The 20897-nt window shown below is 51.4% G+C and overlaps 1 protein-coding gene across 4 annotated transcripts in view; it reads left to right on the forward strand.

Moving 5' to 3' along the window:
• RAB11FIP5 (RAB11 family interacting protein 5) overlaps nucleotides 1-20897 on the forward strand; it is a 44415-nt gene that overhangs the window by 14313 nt on the left and 9205 nt on the right. The window contains exons 2-5 of one of the 4 annotated variants that reach the window (XM_069797150.1): nucleotides 3250-3689; nucleotides 5069-5807; nucleotides 16032-17891; nucleotides 18495-18635. In XM_069797150.1, the coding sequence (XP_069653251.1) occupies nucleotides 3250-3689; nucleotides 5069-5807; nucleotides 16032-17891; nucleotides 18495-18635 (3180 nt within the window). Of the gene's footprint in view, nucleotides 1-3249; nucleotides 3690-5068; nucleotides 5808-16031; nucleotides 18636-20897 lie in introns of all 4 variants that reach the window. The other 3 variants (XM_069797138.1, XM_069797158.1, XM_069797166.1) reach the window with 3 other exon arrangements.

The following is a 20897-nucleotide window of genomic DNA, read 5'->3' on the forward strand; positions in this document are numbered from 1 at the left end:
GCACCGATCCAGAAACCCACCACCCAGGGCTTCCCCCCGAGGGCAGCTTGTGGAAGAAACGTGGGAAACTGAGGGGTGTGGGATGGGGTTAATAGCGAAAAGATGCTGTGAGAATTTGTGTTTAGTTGGGCTGGGACTTGAAACCCGCCCCAATCCCGCTCTCCTGCTGCATCCCAGCAGAGGCAGTGTTTGCACCTCCTGTTTCCACTGGAACTGATTCATAAAAAAAAAAATAAAAAAAAAATACCCAACATGGAACAACTTAATCCTCCCAAACACTCATCTTGTGCCATAAACTTAGAGCTCAGCCTAAAAATAGCTCTGTTCCCTGTTTGAGGTGTAGTCCCGACTGCTTGCTGACTGCTGATTAGGTCTTGGGAACAAAAAATAGCTCCTTAATCCAGTGCCAGCACAAGCAGAGTTTTTTCCTTGAACGGACACTTTTTGAAGCAGATCGGGTTTTAAAACTTGTTCTTTCAAAGGCGTTGCTGCTGAGCACCCAAATTAATTTTAATGACCACAACATTATAAGTGATGGGATGGGAGATGCTGATAGTGTATCCATGTGAGCTGAGCCAGTGCAGAGCTCTTTTGGGCTGTTACATCTCATCGTCCTCAGAAGCTCATGCCTTTCCTTATGTTAATCCACCCAGATTTTCTCTCTCTTTTTTTTTCCATGAGATGACGTAAGATGTAAAAACTACTTGCAAGACTTTTTTTTTTTAATTTCCCTGCTAAATGATTCAGTCCCCAAATCTCTCCTCTCCCAGCTGGCAGGCTGCTGCAGCCTTTCCCTCTTGAACTTCTTCCAGGTCTTGCATCAAACTGAACAACATAGTATTTGATGTGCTGTGGCCGCAGCCTGTTCCAGGCAGCCTTTTCCCCACCGCTCCTACGGGAAGTGTCCGCCTGACTCACCTGCTCCTGCTCCCCTAAGTGCTCCCTGGCAGTGGATCAGCCTGTTTGGGTGTCTCTTTGCCACTGTGGGCTTGCTGTAAGGGGTTAATGCTGCTTTTTTTTTTTCCTTTTTTTTTTTTTCTCTGCATGCCTGGATATTTTCAAGGTTGAAGCCTGGGTACTGAAAATTTTGCAGTAGGGATCATATGGCGGTGGGATAAGCAAGTGGTAGGAATAGGAATGGGTTCACTGGGGATTTAACGTTGTGCCTGTACCCAGCAAATTTCGGTGGCACCCAAATTACATGGTGAAGGACCTGTGTGCTTCCAGCTGTGCACTCATGTTATTTATCTAGGCATCCCAGCAGGGAATTATGGATTTTGTACCCCCTTCCTGAGGCACGGTGTAGGCTCCCCAGGTGTTTCAGCTCCTCCCTTTGTCTGAGATGCAGTAGCTTCCCCAGCAGTAATTCAGAAACTTCTGGAGAACGTGATTCAAGTTTTCTCCTTGCCCTGGTGATTTCAGCATGGTCACACCCATCCCCATCCCTTCATATTTTCCTTCCTTTTTTTTTTTTAAATCTTTTCAGTGACTTCACTTTTCAAGCAGATGTAGAACACTGCTGGGATTTTTATTTTCCGGGAAATCATTGGGAAGTTGTTAATCCAGGTCTAGAAATTTCTTCCACCGCCTGTTGCTGCATGTTTCGCCCATGAAGCGTGTCACGGAGAAATAGGGTCCGTCCTGAACATACAGCTTTCCTTGCACCTTGTTAAGGGGAATTTTAATACTTTGATCCGGGAGGGATCAGAGCTGCTGTGGCAGCAGCTGTGCTGGAGACCCGCTCATCCTGCTGCAGCCGCCTCGGGAAGCGGCACCTGGAACCAGGGCAGAAAGACGGGGCATCTCGCGGGCGGAGAAGGAAGCGAAGGACCACTGGGTCGGCAGCGGTTTTGGGGAAGGAATGGTTCCCTCATGGCCTTTGTTTCGTGCTGCTCCATCTGAACGTGGTACTGTGGTGAAATGGAGAACTAGAAGGTGCCTCTGGGCATCTCTTCCTTCGGCGTCCTCTCACCCAGTGTTCATTCTAGCTGGCAGGAGGCAAGACCCCTCTCTCATCGCATACCAGGGGTTGCTCTGTGCCCTGCCAGTGCACAGGCTATTCACTGCAGAAGGATGGGGCCCTAAATGGAGGTTGGGAGTTTTTTTCTCTTGTGCAGTGAATGTTTTGGAGGCTTTTCCCATGCTCCTTCCATCTCTGTGCGCAAAGCTACAGAGCAAAGTCTGCGTTATGGGTTTTGTCCAGGGCAGGGTGGTGGGGAGCATTCCCCAGTAACCTGCTGTGGAGTCAATTGAAGCTTTTGCTTTGGTGGATGTGGCCAATGTTTCCTTTGGGAGCTCTCACCAGCCCCAGTGCCGGGCTTCGGTGATCGGCATGAGGGGTGTTAAAATTAAAATAAAGTCCTTTTCCTTCCTTGGCTCAGGCTTCTGGCTGCCTCAAATTTTACAGACATTTCAGCAGAATTGGCAGATTTGGAGGAGGGGAAGGTGATGGACTTATAGGTGTGCTGCATCCTCCACCATCACATCAGGTCATTGCAGATTCCAAAGCTATACTGCAGGCTGGAGACTGTTATTGCCTGTCTGTGGGAATATAGATATTTCTCAAAAATCCAGTAGCCTGGGTAGGGTTCGGTTGGGTTGGATAGGGTAGGTGCTGCATGGCACCTCCTCCTGCCCATAAAGAGCTCCTGGGATGCAGCATCCTCTACATGCTTGATGCAAGGACACTTCTAGGCAAACTTCAGCATCCTCATTTAGGATGAGGCATGGAAGGTCTGGCATAAAGTTATTTTAATGAATGTTGTTGAGTGCTTTTGCCATTACAGTACTGTCTCTGACTTGAAAGGATTTGTTCTGAGTCACTGGCTCTTGAATATTTAAAGTGCAAGTACAAAGCACAATCTTTTTTTAACACAGGTTCACAGCAACATATCAACTGACCGTACAAAAATTTGGCCACCAGTAACTTTCCCCTGAAACGCACTGCGGTATCTGATGCCAGGGTGAATGAGATGGTGTATGCCAGGTTATTTAGTGGAAGGACAGAATTTAGTATTAGGACAGGGATGGAGACAGAGCTCTTAGAAAGCTGCTGTGGTTCAGGGAGGGGTCTGGTCCCATATGACACCTCTGTGCTTGGTGTTTGCATGTCTCTGACTCAGGTCTTAGGTGACTTCTGGGGCACTTGTGCTAACTCCCACCCAGTGGCATCCTCCCCGAGGTCTTCCTGGCATGCGACTCTTGGAAATGATGAAGGGGCCTTTCCTTTTCTTTCCTCTCTGGCTCCAGGTGGCACAAGCTACACTCCAAGGCTGGGAAGAAGGAGAAGGAGCGTGGTGAGATCCTGGTGAGCATCCAGTTCACGCGCAACAACCTCACGGCCAGCATGTTCGACCTGTCCATGAAGGACAAGCCGCGGTCGCCCTTTGGCAAGCTGAAGGACAAAGTGAAAGGCAAGAAGAAATACGACTTGGAGTCAGCCTCTGCCATCATCCCCAGCAGCATGGGCGCCCTCGACATGGAGGATGACTACGACATTGGGGGCAAGAAGTCCAAAGTCAAGGGCTTCTTCTTGAAGAACAAGCTGCGCAAGTCGTCCCTGACGCAGTCCAACACCTCCCTGGGATCAGACAGCACCATCTCTTCTGCCAGCCTGGTCTTGGCCGCAAATGTTCCTGAGGTAACCAAATCCCCGAGCAGACACAGCAGTCTGTCCACAGAACGCTCTGGTAAGAGGATAACGGTTTTAATCCCTCCCCCCCTTTTTTTCCCCCTTCTTTTCTTTGTAAAGGACTGTTGAGGCTTTCCTGCAAATCTGTTAACTAATTGCTTACCTAAGAAGCGTCACCGTGCACAAACCCTCCTAGACCTTCTGCGTGCTGGCAGTAATGTGCTTGCCAGAACGGGTGGAAACATCTAAGATTTTGCTTTTCATGCTGAGTCTGCGTATGAACAGCCTGACTTACATTGATGCTGCATGTGCTCTCTGCAGCGCGCTACGAGCTTGCAGGCTACGAGGGTTCTTTAGGACCGTTTCTTCTCTGCCCCCAAAAAACAGGTCGCTAACGCTGACTCGTAGTAGTAAGCCCCTGGGAGAGGGCTGGGCAAAGCAGAGCACATTGCTGCTGCGCTGCGCTGCTGCCCGGCTGTCTAATGAGACGCCTCCGGCTTGGAGGCAAAGCTGAAACAGTGACCAGTTCCTGGTGATTAAAGCAATCTGAGCTCTTGGCGCTCAGAAAGCGGTGATTTGCAAACAAAAAAGGCCCTTGTAGTGAATTAATTCTTGCCATCCCTTGAAAACAAAATATATAATTAAATGGTTTAATTGGCTGGAGACAGCAAATTCCCATATTGGGTGGGAGTCCCTGGGTACGTGTTGCTTCTCGCCGTGCTGGTGAAGCCACCCGCGTGATGCCTCTCGGTTTCTGCTGGGTGACGTTCCCATGTGTGGCTGGAGAGCGAGTGGAGGCACTGGTCTGGCCCCATCATCCTCGTGTTGTGAAGGGGACAGCATCTCTGGCTAGGAAGGGAGAGCAGCTGCGTGTCACCTAAAGTCCAGGCAGTCCTTCTCACCGGGCTGTCCACATAACCCCCAAAATTTGCTAAGCATTAGCAATAGCCACAGGGTCAGGCAGTGGGAGGGAGAAGCAGGCGCTGGACCTTGCTGGCTTATATCGCACAGAGCAGCAGCCTGGCCTGTCAGAGCAGAGCTCAGAGGCTCGTCGTCTTTTATTCAATGCGAACTCTTAAATCACATGGAAGCATAAGCCCTTTAAGTAGCTTCTGGGTAGTTTCTTGCATTTATTATCGATCTCAGATCCTCTCAGACAAAGGGTTTGTCGTCTTACAGAGACTCCTCTCTGGATCCTGCAGTGGGAGGTGATGTGCTTGGGGAAAATATCATATAGCCTGTATAGCCACATACTTGTGACCTGTGCTTTGCATTTCTAGTAATTTAATTATAAGCTGGTAGAACCTGGGAGGGAGAAAGCCGGGATGATTTTACAGAGCTCTTTAGTATTTGCAAGTATAAGATAACGATGCTTGTCGTACCTGTGCCTGTTACTCAGATGGCCTCACCTCTGTTTTGTGTTTTATTTCCCCCCAGTGAAAGACTACTTGCCGTCTCCAAAGCTGACCCACAAGAGAGCATTCAGTGATGATGTCTCCCAAGTCAGCCCGGTCCTGGAGCCCAAAGCAATCCAAAGCCTGAAGCCAAAGAATGACCCTGTGTCCCGGTCTTCTCTCTGCATCAATGGGAGCCACGTTTACAGCGACGAGCCTGCACCAAAGAGTCCCTTGTCTGTCCCGCAGAGCTCTGCGCCGCTGTCCGTGCCCAGTGTCCCCAGACGGTCGGAGGAGGGCTTTGGCTTCACTCCCCTCCATCCCGACTCCCACGAGGTGCCTTGGGGGGTCAGCAACTTTGAGAGGACGCAGCAGAGAGACGAGCCCAGATTCATCCCGTCTCCTCCCAGCTTAGCCTTGCAAGAAGAGCTCAAGGTCTCCACGAAAGCCGTCACTCTCAGTAACCATCTGGGCAGAGCCAAGATGGAAGAAAACAGTCGCGTAGAGAACAAGCCGACTCAAGCTGCAACACCCATGGTCTTCTCCTCGGAAATGACGAAGGACAAACAACCCGAGGAAATGAAGAAGGAGGACAAGAAAGCAAAGGGCAGCCTCTTCCACCACGGGGGCAACAAGAGTGACGCGGGGAGCAAAGGCCAGGGGGAGAAAGTGGGACCCTCCCACAGCTCGTCCGCCCATGCCACGGCAGGGGGAGATGAGAGGAATAAAACCAGTGGCTGGTTCGGTTCAAAGGAGGCCAAAGAGTCCCCTCAGAAACCCAGGTCAGTGAAATGGGTGCGTTGACATCTGGGCCATTAACTAGCTGCCCCAGCCTCCTGTCTTCAACGGCTGTGCTGTTAAATGCTCTCCAGCATCAGCGGAGGACCGGTCCCCATTGCTCAGACAAGATGATAGCGGGGGAAATGCTTCCTTGGTCTTAAAGGTCTCAAAGGGAGGGTGATTTTTTCCTGGATCCTCCCCTGCCTTCTGCCATGAACCAACTCCATTTGCCCTCCTGGGCCATGTTTCCCAGTTGGGGAAGGCAGGAATCCCCTTCATGGAGAGGGAGATGTTTCCCTCTGCAGAGGTGAGGTTCACTGTGGTCATGCCAAGTGTTTCCGTGGCCTCAAAGTAAAGGATCATTATCCTTTAATTAGCTAAAAAAGCTTCCCTGGCAATCAGCGTAGGATGTGGGACATAATGACATGTAATCACATTTTTTTTTTTTTTATTAACTTCCCACCCCCTCTACGTCGCTGGTCTGGCCTGGGGGCACAGTACTTCGGTAACAAGATATTATTAATATTTCTGAAGTAACTAATCCCAGCCCTGCTCTTTCCTCTTCCCATCCCACCCCAGCCTTGCCTTCTCCCGATTATGAATCTCTAATTGTTCTCGCTTTGTGTGATGATTCATCCCTCCAAATCCTCAGCACTGTATTTGTGGCACACACAACTTGGCGTTCGTGCTGTTTCTGTGCGGGCTTTATTGTGACGGTGCCCGCATCCATCCCTGTAGCCCCCAGCAGCTGAGCTGGGGGTCCAGAGGTCAACCGAGAGCCCGGTGTGGTTTTATCATCACCCAGTGAGAGGGAGAAAATGGGGTTAAAAGCAGCCAGAGAAAATAACTAGCAGTCGAGAGCTGGTTGAATCTGCAGGCTTGATTTATTATAGGGATTTTCTAATCTGGGCTGACTTTAACCTAATTTATTAAGCACAAGGATTTTAATTGAGTCTAAGCCTCCCTTAATGAGGAAGGCACTCATGGTTTATTCAACCTAACCAGATTCCCCCACAGGTTAAACTGCTTTTAAAGCACTGCTCAGACATAAGTGAGGGAGTGAGCACATCGCTTAGTGTGGCTTCAGAACAGGGGCGGCCCCAAAAGTCCTCCTCTTCTCACTCCACAAGAAGCTGTCGTGCTCATAGTGGTCTTTAAGGCCAACAGAGGCAAGAATGTGCTGTCACCCCCCTTCCCAAGGACCCAAGGCCACGTGTCCTTGTGCTTTGTGGCACACATGGTCCCTCAAGAGGAGCACGAGCTGTCGGTGCGAGGATGGGAGGGGAGCTGCAAGGGCTGGTAAGGCTCAGTCCTGCCCGCTGCCAGCGCTCCCAGCTGCATGGGCAAGGCTGGGGACACCGAGGCAGGTGGGGAGCTGCTCCCCTGAGTCACGAATACCCCATCTCGCAGGGCCTGGAGCTCTTTCCCCTGAAGCCTTTCGTTGGGGAGCGAAGGCTGGCTTGCATAAGGGAGGTGATGGGGAAGGGAAGGACCAGGCACGATATGAGCTCTCTGTCCTCGAGCTGCTCTGGCAGCAAGAGAGATGAACACGAGGTCTTGGGACTGCTGTGGCTGCATTTCTACGTACGGGTCTTTCATTTCCAGGAGGCTTGAAACCCCGGTAGTTATTTGGTGTCACATCTCAGTGCGAGGTTTGTTTCTGGATGAGACCAAAGGACTCTGGTCTCTGAATGCTGTGATTGAGGAAGGACAGAATATTACCACTCAAGATTGTTCTTTTAATTTTTTCTTTTCATTTTGTGATAATAAACCTGCTGTTTGATTTAAGTCTTAGAATAGAAAAGATACCGTATGAAAAATAAACCCATTAACAATTCTGCTGTATTCAGGCAGTGACTCCACAAGCTGCCTGAGCCAGCCAGGGAAGTACTGTGAGCTTACAATGTACGCATGTGATGGGATGGGAGATGCCCTCTGCATCTCCCTCTGGAGCCTTTTCCTCAATAACCGTGTGAGAAACCTGCCAGTTTCCTCCTGCTTTGCAGTTCTAGGAAGGAGGCAGACACGGGCCATGTGTTACAACCTGATGTGTGAGCTGTGCCTGCCCCACTGCTCTGATGGATGTGGCTGTCTTCAAGGCAGGGACTCTGATCTGGCTGTAAATCAGCTCCCGAGCACCTGTAGCATCCAACCCAGCGGATAATCGCCATGAGTGCAGAGATGGCCTTAAACACTGCTGGTTTCTAACAACCCTCTGCCTGTTTTTTAAATGACAGCTGCAGGACCCATTCCCAGCGTTATGCCTTTCCCAGAGGGTTTTCACTCTGTGGGTTTTTTTTAATCTACTTCAGTCCTCACAGTTTAATTTCAAGCTAAGCTGAAGCTAAGCTTGGTTTAGAGTTGGTTTGCTGTGGCACGCTGAGGACCCCATCCGTGGACGGCTGTCTTGTAAGGAGAAACTTGAATGAGCTGTGTGACAGCAGCTTCTCTGGCTGGGGTTTTCTCTCCCAAAAATAGGAATCGCTTTGAAGCAGCACAGACTGGAGGGAACAAATTAACAGGGGCCCCTTTTGGGGCGTTTATAAGCATCTGAATGGGCTCTAATTGCAGTTTGCAATTTGAAAATGGGAAGTAATGAGCTTAAACTGTAGCAAGGGAGATTTAAGGTAAACATTGGAAGTCTCTAAGGGAGGTGGTGAAGTGCTAGAGCTGCCTGGCTGGAAGGGGGAAGCCCAGTGCCTGGGGCTTCAGGGACTGGGGTAGATGAACACCTTTGGGGAACATTACAGGAAGCATTTGTCCTAGCATATGTCCCAGGCTGGGTGTTAGGAGATGGTGACTGAGTCTCATTTGATGCAAAAATGGCCTTTCCATCATCACAGGGAGATGGACGGTCTCTAGTCTGGCTTTCCTGGTTCCTCATTTTTCTGACCATTAATTACAACATCATTACTTATTCTGATGATACAGAACTCTAACTTTTCTGATTTTATTCTCCTTCTTTACACTGAATGACCTTGTGGACCATGCCACTGATTCAAGTCAAAGCTGTTGAAGAGCTTATTAGGTCTTGACGGTGTCAGGTTGAACATGCAGTCTGGTGCCATCTGTATTGTGATAATCAAATGCGTATGGTCTCTCAACCGTGTGACTGAAAAGTTAGCAGTGCTTATATGTGGGTGTTCTGTGGATGTCCGTCTGCATCTGGAGGAGCTATTCAGTTACCAGTGTAACTTCTAGAGCTGAAGATGGATTAACTTTTGCTTTCTAAAGAGAACCAGCCTTTGAATTGAGCAGTTTTAAGTCTTTGACTTATCTGCAGAAAGGATTTTTTTCTTCCCGCTCTCCTGGTTCTGGAAACTTCAGTTTTGCAGCTCCTATCAGCTGAGCAAGCAGCATTTTCTCACCTTTTTGCCCACCGTGGATAGGTCAAGTTTCACCCGGAGCTGAACGTGGGGAGAGAACATCAAAAGCAGTCACCTTTGCAAGACCGAAAAACTCAACCTGTAATTAGTTAAAAGGTCTGTAATTAGAAAGGTGCTTTACAGTTAAGGTTTAAATTAGCCTGCAGCTAAGACAAGTTTGGCACAGCCTGTCTTTAACCACTTGCTCTTGCAAAACCACACCCTTTCTAAAATAAGGAAGCCGCTGACTTTCGGCTGGTTTTAACTTCAGCTCTATAAAAAGGTTTTCTGTTCTGCTATGGGTGGTTTTTGCTGAGCCATTGACAAGCACGCGTGAGCTGGCACTGCCTTGCGAGCTGCAAACCTGTCTGCGCTCTTACCCGAGGAGAGGGCTGGACATTTCTGACTTCAGCCCTTATTTACATGCTTGTTCACTGGCTTGATGGAGAAGCAGGTCCCAAAGGCTGTGCTTTTTGGCCCCGGCTTTGCTAATCCATGGCAGCTACTGGGCTTTGATACTGACTTGAATAGAAGCAGTAGGAAGATAGTGTCTGCTCTTTGGAGACCTGAATAAAAGACTGTTTGGGGTTTGTTGTTTTTAAGGTTGTGTGGTCAAGCAGTTGTATGTAAGGAAGAAGCTCAGCAGGTTTATTTGAGGCAAGGCCTGGGGCTAAAACAATTGGTTTGACTGTTTTGAGGGTTTCCTACAATGTTATCAGAGCTCCACAGGTCCTGCTTCCTCCACTGTGAATTGGGATGATAAAATGAGGCTGCATCTCATGCTTGGCAATAGAAAAAAAGAGAAATTGCGGTCTCTCTTGTAAAAGTAATTGCTGGTTAAAGCCCCTTCCCTCTGTCGCTGCTTTCACGGGCAGAAAACGTAAAATCGCTCCCCACCTTGGTTGTCGCTCCTCTTTCCATAGTCCATACCCTTATATCCAGCAGTGAGGCCAAATATTGACACGAATTCCTCATTCTTCATCATATACTCCTGAAAAGTACACTTCCTAAATGCTGGAAATGGGAAGGAGGTTTTGAATGATTGGAGTACGGTCCTCTGACAGGCTGGCAGTGGGGAGCGGCGCAGATGGACCAGGTGAGCTTGTCAGTGGGATTGAACACTGTGTGTGACAGCCCCCTGCAAAGCACTGTTAACGGCAGCTTTCACAGCAGAACCTGGGAGGCTGCAGAGTTTGATGAAGAGGAGCACTGTGTCGTGAGAACTGGGGTGTCATGGATAACAGGGATGCTGCAGATGAGTCTGTCGCAGGAGCCATCAGGGTAACATCTCTGGCACAGGTCTTGTATCCACATGAGCTGCAAAACTGCATGCCTGCATTAGATCAGTCACAGGGTAAAAGTGATCAGGGATGGAGCTAGACATTTTCCCTCTGGCAGGAGGAGTGTGGGGAGCCTGCAAGGGTGAAAAATGGCTCTTAAAATGCCTCTGCCTTCCTTCTACCTGCTGAGCCTGCATTTCCCAGGGATGGACGTGAAGCAGGATGGTGAACCGGATCCTAAGCTGGCACCCGCTCAGCCCTGGTGAGATAAATCTGCTTTGTAGCTGTCCAGGTAGAGCACAGCCCCACTCCCACCCCTAAAAGCAGGTATTGTGGTTAGCAGTTTGCATCTAACTGGGCAGTAACTGGGCTCCTACTGCCCAGATCCTCTCTCTGCTATTTTTTTTTTTTTATTCCTGTGGTTTTGGGGCAATTCTCTATAAAGCAGGACTTCTCCATTTTAATTGGGATGATGGGCAGGTGAGGACCAAGGGGAAAGCAAAGTGATTATTGCACAGATAGCTAACCCCCTTGCTCTCAGCTCCAAAATTGCTATTTAAAAGCAGCATTTGCATATATTCTGACTCCTTCCCACTTGGGTTCCCTCCCTATACAAAAATGTCCTGGGCTGCCCTACCTATCTCTTCCCAACCCCTTTTTGCACAAATCCTGCTGTGCCAGCCTTGTTCGCACCAGTGGGAGGAAATTCCTGATCCCTGCCAGGCTTTGAAGCTGCTGTTGGGGCCTCCGGCACCCCAGTCCTGCTGGTTTTCCACTCTCCCTGGCTCACTTACAGTGAGCCCCAGCTGTGTACCTGTCTATGGGGAAATGCTGCAAAAAGCAGCTTGTGAGTGGTAGGGTCACGGCACTCCCCTGGATCCAGCCCTCCTAGGAGAGATTTTCCACTTGAGCTTCAGCGCAGCTCTTAACCTCGGCACGTTACGGCTGGATTTGAGCCCTGCCATCCCTGAACTCCTGCTTTTTCAGCGCATGTGCTGTTTTCTTTATCTTCACGGTGCAGAGTAACCCACCCTCTTGCAGATGGGCTGCGATGGCTGGGGACAGTGCTCTGTGACTGCAGAGCTGGGGTGGCTGCCTTCAGCCTGAAATTCAGGCTGCGATCTGTAGGGAAAAATCTCCCTGCATGGAACAAGCTGTTTCAAATAGACTTTCCGTCAGGGGGTTACTCAGCAATGTTTTCTTTTCTTTTTTTTTTTTTTTTTTTCTGCTGAGAGGCTAAAAAACGCATCTGTGAAGTGCTGCCAAACAAATAAATGAGGGCAGAAAGGTACCTGCTATTTATTTTGGCTGGCGCTGGGGTATGGGAGGAGGAGGGTGAGTCAGCGTTTCAATGCAGCAAAGATCTTCAATCAGGCTGCTGCAAGCGGAGGTTTCCCTCTAGAGGAATACGCCGTCCTCAGCTCCTTGTTTTGCTGAGCACTTCCAGCATCCTTCATCAGGGAGGGGAAACAGGGCTTTTTGAGGGGTGGGTTATTCATGGGGAGAGCAGGTCTGCTGCCAGTGCCAGGCTGGTAACCAAAACAGGGGATGCTTGTCCCGAGGAAAGGGGTTGAACAGCTACGGTGCAGTTTGTGCTTTGAAAACCCAGGGAAAAGATGTGGGCTCTGCTGCCAGGAGTTTGTGGCTGAGAGTGGTTTGTGCAGCACCTGAGCAAGCCTTAGTGGATCCCAACAGGAATGAGGACAGGCAATGGAAAGGAAACTTCAGTAGGGGGTTTTGGAAGAAGGAAACAAAAATCCAACCAAAAAAAAGATGGATTTAAGTTCTGTCTTTGTATCTTTAGCTTGGCTTGGGCTGCACATGTTGGGGGAGGATGATACAGGACCACTGCCTGGCAGGGGAGAGATTTGGGTCCTCTTGCACCAGAGCCAAAAGCTACATCGCTTCTGATTTCCTTCTCTCAAAGATTCATGTTCACCCACCTTGTTTCCCAGACAAAACGCAACCTTCCTTTTGTTGCATCCTGACACTGATGTGTAGATCACGACGGGCATGGGGCAATCAGGGGCTTGCTGAAAGCACCATCCCGATTCCTGGTGGCCCAGACCGCATGGGCAGCACCTCGGGGCTGGGACCAGGTTCTCAGCAGGTTTGGCACGCTGTGAGCCCCATCATGACGGGAAAGGAAGACAGGGTCTTCTTGGGTGGGTTTGAAGAGACCTCGAAGCTGTTCCTCCACCTGTGTGGGTGGGGATCGGTGCAATTTGGGGCACTGCCCATCATGTCTGCCTGGGTGAGGGGCTGCTCTGGCATCAGCCATCCCCTGGGGCAGGAACTTGAACCACTCAGTCTTCTGGCAGCTGTCAAGGTCGTTAGCAGTGAGCACTCATTAGGAGCCTGAAGCTGATTAATGCTCTGTAGCCATTTAGTGCTAGAGCCCAGCAGAGCTGGCTGGATCAGGCCTGGGTTGCTCTTACTCAGCACTAAAAGCTGTTTAAGCAGAATCTCAAATGAGGGACCTTATCTGGATGAAAACATTAAAGCAAGTGCCAGTGAGAAGGAGCAATCGCAGGAGCAAGCAGAGGTAGGGCAGTGGCGTGTGCTGTTTGCAGCCACCCTGAGATGGTGGTGTTTCAGGTTGAACCTTGCCACCTTCCCTTTCCAGCTGGAAATTTGTGTTTTGCCTTGTTCCACCACAGATAAAACCCATTTGTGGATCTTGTGAACTCACCCAGCTGGACCCTGGGTCATAAGCAGCTGTGCTTCTCTTCTGGAGAGCTTAAATTTGAGGGTGATTAGGGAAAAAGGTCATTTTGCAGCAAGTGGCAGCGAACAGGAGCCTGTGCTCCAGTGTGTGTGTTCAGCTGAGGAGCGTGGAGCCACCCAGCAGCTGCAGGCATTTGTCTGCACCTTCTGCATTCAGAAAACCAGGAGAATTGAGGGACTCTAAATACGAGCCATAGCCTTGAGAGATGGGCTGCCCTGTCTCCTTGCGCAAACACCGTCATGTTGTGCTGCTGCCGCCTCATGGATGGTCTTTTACAGAACAGTGAGGATGTCCAGTGAACGGTCTGGAGCAAGTCTTGCGCTGGAGGCAGGGTTCAGATGTGGATCACACCAACCACATTCTGATCCCCAGGTCACAGTATGCCCAGAGAGGTTGGCTTCCAAAGCAGAGAGCAGCTGCTGGTCTCTCTGGGGTGGTTTGTGCCTAAAGGTCCATCACCTTCTCCATCAGCTTCTCCCATCACTTCGGGAGATTTTCTGTGCTCACTGAGAGCTCAGAACACCCAGGAAGAGTTGGGCTGCTCAGAGTTATCTTCTATGGAGGTGTGTGCCCGGCTGCCCGCAATGGATTTTCCATCCTGCTACATGCTGGTGGTCTGAGTGGGGAGAGGACACAGAGATATGGTGGAGCACGGCCGGGCTGTGTGGGGACGGGGATGGGCACCTGTGCCACAGCCACCACTGCTGCTTAGTGACAGCAGGAGAGGGCACCCACGAGCTGTCTCTGCCCGTAGCATCAAGTGAGCTGCAGGTTTGAGTGGAAACGAAGGTTTTGGGGCTTTTTTTGTGCCTAAACTACTAGTTCTGCTAAGTAGTATCTGGCGTAGTGTCTGATGGGTGCTGGACTTGAGCCCATCATGCTTGGCCACTTGCTGTGTGTGTTACCTACCTGAAAACCAGGATGGGGGGACTTTGGAATTGATTGCATAAATAGGCACCTTTCCAAGGTAGCTGCTCAGAAGATGATGCGTGAGGGGGGGCTTTGAAGCTGCCAGGAGTGGGGAGAAGTGGGTCCTACCATTCTGCTGCAGTGTGCATGGGCTCCTGCCCGTCTGTGCATCACTCATGGTTCAAGGCGCGCTGCCGGCATGTAACCCTGCCTTCTTTAAAAGCAACCGATGCTGACTGCACCTTCACACATAGTTAACTTTTGCCTCAAGATGGCATTTTTGCTCTTTAAAATGTGTCTAAGGCTTTTTGTGCATCCATAATGACAGATGAAAATAGTTGTCCAAGCAACTTTGCCATTTGACAGCGCATTGACCATGATCTTCCAGTGCTGCCCGTGACCCCTACCAGCAGCTCAGGTGAGGCAAGGAAATACCGTGATGTAGCTCCAGGGCTGGACATACCCTGTGCATATTGGCAAAGAATTACTTTATTCATTCCTCGTTAAACTTTGATATGCCCAGTACTGGCTGACCAATGTCTATATTTCTCCCAAACCAAGACTGGGGTCTCTTTGAAGCTTGGCTGTCATGGCTGATGCAGAAGGAAGTAATCCTGCCGGCTTGGTTACAGGGCAGTGCAGCTCCATGTGCTGGTGCCGGGTGCTTCCATCCTGGGGACAGGATTGCTCCTGGCAGGGGTGAGTCAAAGGAATGGGGGGTCAGGACGAGTGAGTGTGGCAGTCGGGGCAGCGGTTGGGACATGGGGTGTCTACACCGCACCCTTTGTGATGTGAAAACCTCCAAGATGGCCAGCCCTGGCCTGGCAAGTCTTCCTTGGGGGTGGTGATGCTCATTGCTGGAGGAGTTCTCAGAAGAAGATCAATGAAATCCCAAAGAAAGGTTAGTGTAGTCCCTCTTGAAAAGGCAGCAAAGGACTGGCTGCCTGACTTGGGGTGAGGTGCAAGAGACTGACAGTCTGAATTTGAGATGTGTTGAATCCCTTTCTCCCAAGATGGTTTCAGGCATCTCGGGATCTCAGGCTAGAAGCGACATGACAAAGGGCATGCAGGTAGGCTGGGCAGAGTCAAGAGTGGAGCCAGGGCCACATCCTGGCCATGTGCTCCCTCCTGCTTGGCTCTTGTTCCTTGGCCACCCGCAGCTGCGCTACCCTCCATCGTGTCCGAGAGGGAGCACCGCGTCTGCTGTCATCCTGGTATGTTGCCAAACAAGTAACGAGGTGCTGGGGTAAACTGGGAAAGACTTACTCCTGCGTGCTCTTACTGGCTCACGTAATCCTGATCCAAGAGCCCAGCCCGGCTCCTCGTGCGCAGCCTGCCCTTGGTATGCACCAACATCGGGACAAAAAAAAAAATGGGCTGAGTCCTTGGGCTGCAGGAGGTGAGAAAAACCTCTGAGGCTCCTGAGTCTTAGGGCTTGCTAAGGCAGAAAGGGGAAATTTGGAGGACTGTTTTAGAAAAAGGGCTGCCCTTTCCTTTTTGTCGTGCATGCCCTTTCCACGCCTTGACTCCATAATCATTGCTCTGCCTAACAAGAGAGACGAGTATGTATTTGGTCATTGCATTGCTTTGAACCGAAGCGTTTGTGGTGTGTGTGGTGTATGCTTACAGCACTGTCACAGCATTAACCAGGAGGACTGTTTTGTCTTCCCTCCACAGCCTGGAAGTGTCTCCTCAGGTAGAAACCAGCTCAGATGCTCCTTCTCATTTTCCTCCCTGCTCCCCTGCCCAGTTTCCTCCTGCCGCTGTAGCCCATCTCGCTAGCATGCCAAGCGCTAACCTCTCTCCCGCTATTGGAGACAGTCAGTCCGGATGCTTGTCCCCTACCAACCCATTCCTCAACTCCCTGCAGAGCAATCCCTTCTTTGAGGACCTCCTCGCTGACCAGGTACTAAATTCTCCTTCACCTACTCACTTTTTCTCTAGTTTCTCGTCTGGGCCGCATGCTTCAACAGAGGTCGCTGGGAACTTTTATTCCTCTGAGGATTGCAGTCCCTCTGCCTCCCTAAGACATAAAGACCCGGAGAGGGAGTCTCCAGCCAAAAGCGTTTGTGTCCCTGTTCCAGAAACTACTCCCCCATCACAAGGAGACCTTCCTCCTCCAGATGAGAAACCTGCCGTCCCTCCTCCCCTCTCAGAGTGGGACGATACCTTCGATGCCTTTGCGACCAGCAGGCTCAAACCAGAACTGAAGAAGGAAAACTTCTTTGCTTCGGTGGCAGCAGAGGGCATGGCTTTTATCGATGATCCTGATGCAGCCAGCCCAACAGAAAGATTGGCTGAGCCAGCTCGCGAGAAGGGGACGAAGGTATTTGAAAAGGCCGATTCACAAATCAGCAGTGAAATGCCCACAACTCTGCGGTCTTGGACAAACTTCTCTGGTTTAGACGTGGGGGCAAACTTGGTGAGCACAACCCAGGAAGCAACCGTGATAGAGGATGTGCTGAGCCCTGTGTCTGCGGGGTCAATGGGAAGGAGGAGGAAAAGCAGCACGCCTACAGTTTGGACAGCTGCGTTTGCATCGGGAAATCCCAGGGAAAAAGAGACTTCAACACAACTAACTGCTGAAAATAGTGCTAGGGAGGAAGGGGACAGTAATGAGGAGGAACTCTCTAGTGCAGGGACAAATGGATGGATGACCATAGCCACCGAAACCGCTCCTGACCTGTCAGAGAGCGCCCGAAGCATGGCTGAGCAGGATCGCGTGGATCAGGAGAGCACATTTGGCCCGCGGCCAGCCTTCCTCAGTGAAGGTGCCTTTGAAGCAAAAAGCGGATCTCGCGCTGCCACTTGCATGTTGCCCAGAAGCACCTTTGCCCCCGAGCTTGCCTCTGAAACCCTGCCAGGCAGCAATGTGGCTGCCGTGCCCCCGCGGGTGCTCACAGATGTGGCAGCACGACAGTTCCCCGTGGCCCCCGAGCCAGGGACGGAGCCCCAGGTTGCTGGTAGTGAGGAGGAAGCTTTCGACATACGGACTTCAGTCTACCGGCTCCAGGCTAGCATGCGGCTCGAGGCCAGTGAAAGCCGTGTAAAACTCAGCTCTGACATCCGTGAGAGGCACGTCGTCCTCTCTCCGTGGACAGGTACCCGAGAGAGGGAGGAGACAGCGGCCGGCTCGGCCGCGCCGCCCCCCAAACCTCCAAGGTGGTTTGCAGCTGCAGGTGGCGGAGGGAACGCTGAGGAGGAGGATGCTTGCGACCCACAGCCGAGGCAGCAAGGCAGCGAGGAGCGATGGGAAGATGTGGAGGGCCCAAACACAGACATAGAGCTGCCAAGGAGTCGTCTGAGCAGCGAGCCCTCTATCCCGGTGTCTCCCAGCCCTCCTGCACTGGGAGTGGACGTAGCTGAAGCAGGGAGCGAGTTTCCAGTCCCTGAGGATGCTGAATCTGATGCTACAGACTCAGCTGCTAATTTGGAGGCGAGAGCTAGTGAGCTGGCAAAAGGGGACACCTCTTTAGGGGAAGACCAGTCAGAGATGAATGAGATGGATGTGGCTGAGCAGTTCGAAACTTGCCCATCGAAGTTTTCCCTAGATGGATTAGGCCAGTCGGGTGCTAAGGAGAGCTGGAGCCAGCAAGCTGTATCTCCTCTGATGGGGACCGCAGACGGTGCTGAGCAGGAGGTGGCCTCCAAACAGGAGCCGTTCCCTGAGGAGCTCAGTATGCCAGGACTAGACCTACCTTCCAAGCTAGACCTGGGCCAGCCGGAAATCTTCTGGACGGCTCTGGAAGAACAGGAGGCAGCCGGTCACCCTGCGGGTCTCGGCCCGGCGGCACGACCCCAAAGGTTAGCGCGTGGGGAGAGTCCACCCCAGCCGGAGCTGGCATGGGGTGATGGTGAGGGGTGGCACGGGCCGGTGGCCGGCCTCTCTGGGCGAGCGGGAGGCCAGCCCGAGCCTTGCACCTCTGTGGCAGTGGCCAGCCCTCCCCGGGAGGCAGAGCAGGGCAGAGCCCCTGCCAGCGAGCCCAAGGGGCCGTGGCACCGATGCTCCACAGACAGTAGGATAGACTTCAAGAAGGCCGATTTCTGGAAGCCAGATAGGGCAGAGGAGAGGCATGAGCAGGACGCTTCAGCCCCAAGAAATCCCTTTGCTCCGGCACTCAGCCCAAACGCCCCAAGCAATCCCTTTGTGGAGAAGTCACCAGACCCCCTCCCTGTTCAAGCTGTGCTGCCCGAAAGGCTCGGTCAGGGAGGCTTCAGCTTCACCAACCTCCACGAGGAAGCCCTTGGGCAAGGCTTCCAGTCCACTAACCTCCCCAGGGACCTGCTAGGCAAGCCTCCTTTCCTGCATGACAGCCAGCCCTTGGCCTTCTCCACCCCTTTCCTTGTGGCTGCAACTAACCCTAAACAGTTTGATTTCCCTTCCCCTGTTGCGTGCCCCGCGAGCAGTGGGGTCTCTGCCGCGACCAGCCGCGCAGCCGCCCAGCCCTGCCCTTTGCCGCAGTCCGGTGACACACAAGCTTCAGCACTCGTGGTTTTGCCCAGGGAGACACAGCCAGCTGAGAAGCCCTTTTTCCAGCAGACGACCAGGTGAGCACTCCGGGGAAGGCGAAGGGTGTGTTATTTGGTAGGGGTGAACCCTGTCTCCCTTCTGCTCTTATCGGGGGACCGATAAGACTGACCCCGGCTCAGTGTCAGCAGCTCACGGTTGCGCTGACTCCAAGGAGGCCGCTCCACGTGTTGCTGCAGGTCCTGTCTCCCTCACCTTCCCGTGGTCCCAGAGAGTCCAGCCTGAAGAGCTTGAAGCCTTAGCTCTCTCGGATCATGGTAGGGAATGGCCACTGGTGTCCTGTGTTTGCCCTAAACTAGGGCAAACAGTTTGATGCATCCAAGACCTGCCCCAGCTGAAAATTCAGCCACAGCAGAACTGCATCCGCATTTCACTCGATGCTAATTTTGGCTCCATCATCTTCCCTGTGCTTGCAAAATAGGTGCCTTTTCCATGTCTGCCAGGAGAGCTTCCAGCCGTTAATGCTCTCATGAGTTCCTTCATGGCATGTGCACAGCTACCGCCCCTTCCCTTTTCATTAATTCAGCTTTGGTTTCTTTCCTTTTTAAATGACCATCAGGTACTAAAAACCTTCTCTCCATAGCCAAAAAAAAAAAAGCAGTTTCACCAGGACGGTGGCAAAATGCCGTTCTCCCCTCCCTCCTGCTGAGATGCCCATCGGTTATGAAGCAAGTGGGATTTAGCCTGGAGGATAACAGGAATGGGAAGGGGGGTACTGTGGTGGTGCATCAGGGGAACGAAGGGGCTGTTCTTCCCACGTCAGTCTTGGGCCTGTAGAAATGCCGTGAAGCAGAGAAAGATGCTGAGTTTAGGGCATGGTGTCTTGCTCTGTGTCCTTCAGTTTATCTAGTTTTCCTGGTACACCTTCCCCTGGTCTGCCTGAGCAGGAGATTGTCATGGGCTCTGTCTGCCCAGCATATCAAGGATCAAACTCTTATGGTTTATGTGGGGACCTGGGTCTTCTAGCACTGATTTATTTGATCAGCCTCACTTCTGTGACAGAAGGCAAATGGAGCTTTGTAGGGGCACTGAAATGATAAAATCCCGTCTGGCCCAAGAGTAATATTGGTCATGGCCCTGGGGCGAGAGAGGGCAGGAGGATGGGGACAGCAGAACTCAGCTAAGCTCCAGCCCTTCTGCATGGGGATCCCTCCTTGGCTCGAGCGTGGGTTTGATGTGCAAAATGACCTTGGGAGCAAAGACCAGCAAGAGATGGCTCTGTTAGCCGATTTTTTTTTTTTCTATATTGAGGCCAGATCCTCAAATCATTCTTAATTGGATTATTTATCCTCCAACAAATAACCTTGTTCAAAATTTGCAGACAGAGGGTATACAGAAACCTCCTGAATTTTGGTAATGTTTGTTACGTTTCATGGAAAGAGAAGTGTCCTGCAATCCCAAAGGGTAAAATCAAGCAATGAGAAAAGTGTAGTCCCAGGGCTCTCTTTGTCAATGGTATGTGCTCACAGTCATCTTCGGGCTTGACTGTGCATCCATCCAAGGGCTGACTGGCTCATGGGAGGAAAGTGGCCTTGGACCTAGAGCTGGTCATCATGTCAGTGCTGGCTTCTGCCATGAGATGCATCTGAGAAGTCCTTGAACATCTCTGGTCTGGTTTCTCTACCTGTAAAACATGGATGTTTTGGATGCTTGCTGCTGTGATTGAAGAACCTTTGAAGACTTACTGAGGTCTCTGTGGAAGGCTCTGAGGATCTGCACTACTTTGTAAGGTTGGGGAGATGTGACTAATTGTCATGGGGGCGAGAGGCAAGGTGGAAGGGCTCTTTTCCAGGTCCCCGTGGTGATGCTTGCCTTTTCTTGAATCATCTATTAGGCTGGTCAGTGGCACATAGACAAAGAAAAGATACGGTAGAAAAAAGGTGGCTCTCTGCTGGCCATCTTATTCAAGATGGCAAGTCAAATGGTAGACTTGTATATCTGAGTGACACCAGCACCTCCCGCCTAGTCTGGCTGGGGCACCGCCTGGTCACAGTGAGCTGGGCGGTTGTGCCCTCCTGGAACAGCTTCTTGTGTGCCAGGTTTGAAGATACAGCCAGGGAATTCAGAGTCCAGAAGAGCACGTGTTGGGATTGCATTTGCAGATCCTTTCCCGCTTGCCTGCAGCGAGGGAGGGCTCTCACCACAAAACCAGTGCTGCTGGGGTAAGGTGAGTGCTTGGAGCATCAGTTGCAACAGTCAAGTGTACGGAGGCTCCCCTTTCGGCTCTTTGGGGAAGGGTGGGATGGTGCTTTCACCGCTGGGAAGGTGTCTCTGGTCACATC

Source organism: Haliaeetus albicilla, chromosome 1 (genome assembly GCF_947461875.1).
Source record: "Haliaeetus albicilla chromosome 1, bHalAlb1.1, whole genome shotgun sequence".
NCBI lineage: Eukaryota > Metazoa > Chordata > Aves > Accipitriformes > Accipitridae > Haliaeetus > Haliaeetus albicilla.